At 42.5% G+C, this 6,399-nt stretch overlaps 1 protein-coding gene across 1 annotated transcript; it reads left to right on the plus strand.

The window, feature by feature from the left end:
• The first annotated feature begins 4,186 nt into the window (after positions 1 to 4,186).
• Positions 4,187 to 4,456, plus strand: LOC104523937 (mitochondrial import inner membrane translocase subunit Tim9). The gene is made up of 2 exons (XM_029084667.1): positions 4,187 to 4,319; positions 4,389 to 4,456. The coding sequence occupies exons 1-2, from the start codon at positions 4,187 to 4,189 to the stop codon at positions 4,454 to 4,456; spliced, it is 201 nt and encodes a 66-aa protein (XP_028940500.1).
• The last annotated feature ends 1,943 nt before the right edge of the window (positions 4,457 to 6,399 follow it).

The following is a 6,399-nucleotide window of genomic DNA, read 5'->3' on the forward strand; positions in this document are numbered from 1 at the left end:
GGAATAACCATAAAGCAAAACATCTCACTAATTCAGAGTATCTTCCCACCCCAAAATTCATTAAAAAACCTGTTACAGGCTTTTTTTTATCCAATGGATGAATGGCTGGCAGAATTGGTAAAAAAAACAAGCAAACAAAAAAAAAAAGTTTATTCAGTTTCCTGGGCGCATCCATCCGTATATCCAGAATTCTACAAAAGAGACTATTTTGCTATTTTAAAGATATCATCCACTTGTGACAACCTCAAGACATCCATGGATCTGTCTGATCCCAAGACCAAGATGGATCAAAATGGATGGAGGGAAACACTGGGGGGATATAAGTTGTGACACAAGTCCTTGAAATAGTGACACGACTTAATAATAGAAACACTAACAAAACAAATATTTCTGTTAGTTTTTTATAGTCAGCACATGCTTGCAGCATATAGTACAATAGCTTATCTGTACAAAGAACTTGTATTTCATTGATAACGGGTTGATAAAACAGATAACAGAAAGGAAAAAAAGGTCAATAAACAAAGTTTATGATGAGTTCAAACAGCATCTGCTGCAGTTTTGCATGTACCTTTCGCACTGTCCACGAACTTGCATTCATATTCGAATGTTGTGGGTCACCCTCTATTTTCAAGTACACTCTTTGTGCAACCATGTAGCTGAGACTAAAAGCCCAGTTAATTGTATACATAATAAACCATACAGAGAACAACTCATGCAAATGAGAGCCATGCTGTTACTCAGGCTTTGACAGCTAGTTAAAATTCCAAAAATCCCAAACCAGTGTCTAGAAAACCAGAAAACTAGCCAAGAAATATCAGATAACCAGTGGGTAAAAAATATCAGTGTTCTTCACAAGCAGATGTGGCTGTTCCCCTGTTCATTTAATTTCGAATTGAAGAAAGATTGGCTGTAAGTTTTTCAGCAAGTAATTTCTCAAATATCTATGTGCCACCTGTTGGTGAAACTGAAGCTATGTGGACACATCCATCATTTCTCATACAAACGGTCTCCTGGGAGGCAATAAATATCTTCAACTTACAAAGCCCCAGAGAGCTAAAGAAGCCCAAGTTTGCCACCAAATCTTTTCTTCTGCACAGTATTCAGGTTGAAATATATTGACTGAAGTTAACTCTAAAGTGCAGGAGATTCCTAGAGGTAAACAGCAAGGTCTCACTTTAACCCAGGAGACAGGTGATCTACATGACCTTCTTTTTACTTTTTCAATAAGCTACTCTTTTTCATAAATATCACAAAATAATTACACCCTCCCTTGCAAATCCACCCAGCACAATAGTTTCCATTCATGTGTTTTAGAAAATAAAGAAGACACTCTGAGGTATAATATGGTTTACCTTCTTGAGTGATTCAAAAATAAGATCTTCTAACTAGATCCATCTGAAACGTCCTCTGCTTTCTACAACAGCCCAGGTTGCTCTCTTAAAGGGAAACCAAGATGCAGGAACTTGTGTAATTAGCTGAAGAGGTTATTACATCCCAGAAAACAGGTTGCCTCTGGTGCCTGCACTCAATTTTTAAGTGTCAGCCTGACCAGAGATGCCACTGCAGAAAACCCACAAAGCATTTCAAGAGGAGATATTTCCTGATACCATTCATCAGGTAGTACTCATTATTTCCCCCTGCACTCATCTAAGTCCTTCAGGTCTTACCCACAGATTACTTTATCAAGTGGACTAACTTGTTCCACTACTGTTACTCACCTGCTTTGTTCTAAGGAAAGAGGGTGTTGAGGACTGAAAGTGGTAGAATCATGTTTTGTAGCTATGGCAAAATGTTTGTGGGCTTTGACTTAAACAACAAGGGAGGAAAACCCTAAAGATTTTTAACCTGAGCTGGCAGTATGCTTGCTATGGGCTGGACCTGGAAGTCACTAGTGATGTGTGTTGGTGCCCTTGGAGAAGATGCACAGAGGTACAGACATACAGCTCTGATGAATACAGTGGAAAGTAGGAAAGAGCGGGAAATTCCCAGAAACCAGGGGTAACTCTGATGTTTTATGTTTGTTTCTACCTTGAACAAAATCCAGAGCCAGAACCCCATTGCACAAATAGGGGACATCTGTTCAAACAGTAATGAGACCCTTGTCTCTACAGTGTTCCATCTCGGCTGGTTTATCAATAGAATTTGTTGCCACAGCAGTGTCTGTGAGGCAGTGACTCACTGAGCTCGTACAATTTCTGTGGAAAAGCCTGGGATTAAACCTATGTTGTGGGGAATTATTTTTCAAACAGTGATTAATTCAGGAGATAGGTCTATGGAAAGATCTCGTGTTCCCCCGCAGACTGGAAATGATCCCTGTGGAGATCCTGACTTCTCATAAAAAGTTCACGGGGACGTGATAGCCTCATGGGGTAGGCAGATGTGCCCCAGGGTCTCCATGGTCACTGTGCAGCAGCTGTAGGCCAGGTGGGACACACCAGGGCATCCCAAAAGGGCACACGTCTCCACAGTAGACAAATGAGTCAAGCTGTAAATGCCAGTCATTGTCACACCGCAGAAGGAAAATGGAGGCAAAAAAGTCAATAAAGTGCCTGATAAGGTGACATACCTTTCCCACTTAGAATCATGGAATGGTTTGGGTTGGAAGGGACCTTAAAGATCATCTAGTTACAACCCCCCTGCCATCAGCAGGGACACCTTCCACTAGACCAGGTTGCTCAGAGCCTCATCCAACCTGGCCTCTACTTCTACACCACTTCCCAAATTAAGGGGTTGTGACATCAGGGCTGGTCCAGCAGTTACAATAGGGTCATGTTGCCAGCTGACATTGGCTGTTTGAGGGGAGCAGGATGGATGGCTGTCAGAGCAGCACTGGGCATAGAACCATAGAATTATAGAATGGTTTGGGCTGGACGGGACTTTTACAGGTCATCTAGTCCAACCCCCCTGCAGTGAGTTAACTGTCTAGAGTAGTAGTTATTTTTGTGTCACAATGAGCTTAGATCAGTTCTTCAAACTCTATCAACTGTCTGTGGCGAGCGGGCTGGTTGCTCCATTTCTAACATGTCACAGCATTTTGCCTCTTGCTGGGTCTGAGTCATAAAAAGCAAAATGTGTGTTTAGCAAAGTTTGTCCCGCAGCCTTTGCAGGTACCAGCATTTGCTACGGATGCTGAGAGTATCAAGGTACCTGGCTGTAAACTTCTCTTCAATGACCCAGCTTGAGAGTGCACCATCCTTAGCAGCAATACAGCCTATTCCTCTTCCCTTTTCTGCAAACCTGGTCACCTACTGCTCCCCACAATGTGGTGAGTCAGTCCTCTGCCTGCCATTCTCCAGTAGTTTTAAGGGGCAGCAATACAGCCTATTCCTGTTCCCTTTTCTGCAAACCTGGTCACCTGCTGCTCCCCACAGTGTGGTGAGTCAGCCCTCTGCCTGCCATTCTCCAGTAGTTTTAAGGTGATTAAATTGGCATGATTGATGCCCTCATTGTCCTTACAGCCTGTCCCCACTCTTGCAGTGGCATCGGTCTGGTTTATTGTGCACCCAAGCTGGTTCAGGAGTCTGGAAAAGCAGAAAGCTGAGGCTACATCTTCAGCTCTACACATAACCACCTCTCTATCTCTGCAGACAAGTTTTACTGCTGGCCTTGTGCTGATGCCTTCTAGACCCCTCTTCTGAGCTAATTTAACTCACCATCCCTGCAGAAAACTAAACCAGCAACAAGGCATCTATCTTGCTTTCATCTGAGTGAATTTAATCAGCTCAGAGAAGGGTCCAGTGAGTGGCAGGGCCAGAGCAAAGAGAGAAGTGGATGTGCAGAGCCAAGCAGGGATGGGGGAAGGAACGGAGGTGGGCAGGAAGGGCAAGAAGGTGAAGAGAAGGAAGACCTCTTCCTTTCTGCCCCAGCAGATCATAGTCCATGATCTATCCTTGCAGAAACAGCTGAGTAGTTTCCACCCAGTGTTGCTCCCTTGGCTGTCTCCTTGCAGGTTTGGATAAGCAGCAGTGCCAGTGCAGAGGCTGAGGTGAAGAGGAGGGCAGTTAGACCAAGTTAGCTGTGGTGGATCCACACCTTTCACATTGCCAGCCCTTGACTGGAAAATGAATTTGATTTAAAACCACTCCCATATTTGTTGTTGTTGATGTTGTTGCTGTGACTTTCAAATAATTTTAACCAACAGCACCACAACCAGTCAAATAAGTGAGTGAACCACAGGTTGTAGAATATGGCTGGGCAAATATCAGAATCTGATCAGACCAAACAGTTCAAAGAGATTCTCAGAATACACAATAAATTTGCAGAAAACTGCTTCCTGGCTTGCCTAAAGGATTTCACTATCAGAGAGGTTAAAGCAGAAGACATGACTTGCCCAGACCACTGCCTACAGAAGTACTTAAAAATGACACCAGTGATCTCCATGAGATTTCAGGAGTACCATATTCAGCAGAACAAAGCTTTAGCAGCTAAAGCAGGACTACTTGAACAACCTCTTTAGATGAGAGCACTCTGTTCACCTTGAGGTTTGGGAATGGGAAAGAATGTCAGCAAGGGGAGAGGATTCCTTAAAAGAGGGTTTCTGCTCAAGACACTGTATCATCAAACTGCAGCCTAAAGGTATGAGAAATCTTGGTTCACTTTTTGCAGGAGAATGTGAAAATTGCACAATGTCAGAGCATTAGGTATGTAATCAACTTGGTATGTGAGCACAGGGGGATGTCCTGATCATCCTGCTGTTTTTTCCTGAATGCATTCATCATGTACTGTCATGTCACCAGAAACAGAACTTCCTGCATTTTAAAGTTTTAAAGTTTCAACCCCACAACTCTTTTAGTTTAAACATCTGAGACTGCACTTAGAGAACCATCACAGGCTCAGGAAAATAAGAAAAAGGTGTGTTAGAATTTGTCTGCTCTGAACTAGGAGCACCTGTCTAAAACAAGGCAGAGCTACGCTGATCCTGTAATTCACTGGAAAGGTCCTGTTACAAAAACATGTGAATACATTTCATCTGTTATGAAAAAAAATAGACCAGGGTAACATTCCCACATTGTTTCAACCTGAGAAATACTGTTCAAAGCAAAAGGAAATGTGGAAAAAACTTAGAAATGAAGTTAACCAGTTCCAACCCTCTTGACTCACCCATCTTCATTCCAGTCCTGGCTGTTAAGAGTTAAGTTTCATCTCTAGAATCTAACCTCAGCAATTTGTGTCATCAAATGCCATTGCCACTTGTATCCCAAACTCAGAAAAAGATGACAAAACCTCTCAGAAGCTGGATGCAACAGAATCACAGAATCACAGAGTTTCCTAGATTGGAAAAGACCTTTAAGATCATCAAGTCCAATCATTAACCTCACGCTGACAGGTCCCCGACTAACCCATGTCCCTCAACACTATGTCTACATGACTCTTCAATCCCTCCAGGGATGGGGACTCCACCACTGCCCTGGGCAACCCCTTCCAATGCCTGAGAACCCTTTCAGTAAAAGAGTTTAAACCACTTCAGGTTCTTACACCATTTGCCATTCTTATTATTTCTGAGTCTGTATTTTGTATGGTCAACCTCTCAGAGAGATGTGTTTTAGAAATGGAAGGACAGAGTGAATCCCAAGCATATCAGAATTAATAGGCAGATTATTTTGAGATAAAAGGTTTTGGGGTGAATCTGTCAATGCCTGGGGCTTCACTTATTATATTTCTCATATGACTTTACGTAGTTTTGCCCACGTCAGTCCTGCAGAAAAGAATCTGCAGGGAGTCCTAGAAAATTGCTACCTAAATCCACTCAGCATGATGTTGTTGAAAATAAAACTAATCTAATTCTGAAGTTTATTAACAAGTATTTTTAATTTAATTTTGTTACTGGAAGGTAACAGAAGTGATTTACTTGATGCTGTTGATGCCTTGGCTGGAGTGCTGTGTCTAGATGTTACTGTATTGGAGAGCATCCAAAGGAGAGCTACGTGAATGCTAAGGCATGACCTGAGTACAACCTTGTGAACTGGTTGAAAGTTGTTCAGTTTAGATGGGAGAAGACTCAGGTAAGGGCACAATAACAGTCTGACACTTGGTAAAGGACTGACATAAATATTCACAGAGACAGCTGGGTGAAGGATGATGTGAAATCACACATTCTGAAGCAAAGGCAAATACAAGGGTAATTATGGAAAATGTGTAACTATAAAGGTGAGGAACACTGAATTAGACTGCCCAGGGCAGCTGCAAAGTTCCCTTCAGTGGGGTTTTTTAAGAACAGACAATAAAATTGCTGACATGGAAGAGAGCCCTTGATTCTGCCTCCATGTGAATTTGTGGCAATGAGGCACCAGGTAGCTTGTTTATTGACCTCTTCCAATTACGTCTTTCTGTTTCTCTACACTGCTTCAACTTCTCTGCAATGAATGAGTTCAAAGAGATTCAGAGGAGACATGCAAGACC

Source organism: Antrostomus carolinensis, unplaced genomic scaffold (genome assembly GCF_000700745.2).
Source record: "Antrostomus carolinensis isolate BGI_N321 unplaced genomic scaffold, ASM70074v2 scaffold1914, whole genome shotgun sequence".
In the NCBI taxonomy this organism is placed as follows: Eukaryota; Metazoa; Chordata; class Aves; order Caprimulgiformes; family Caprimulgidae; genus Antrostomus; species Antrostomus carolinensis.

What these genes read in the sequence shown, in the direction of transcription:
- LOC104523937 (XM_029084667.1), top strand. Translation starts at nt 4,187, where the DNA reads ATGGCTGGGCAAATATCAGAATCTGATCAGACCAAACAGTTCAAAGAG. An exon ending in CAGAGAGGTTAAAGCAGAAG is followed by an intron (nt 4,320 to 4,388) that starts ACATGACTTGCC and finishes CCATGAGATTTC; the next exon opens with AGGAGTACCATATTCAGCAG.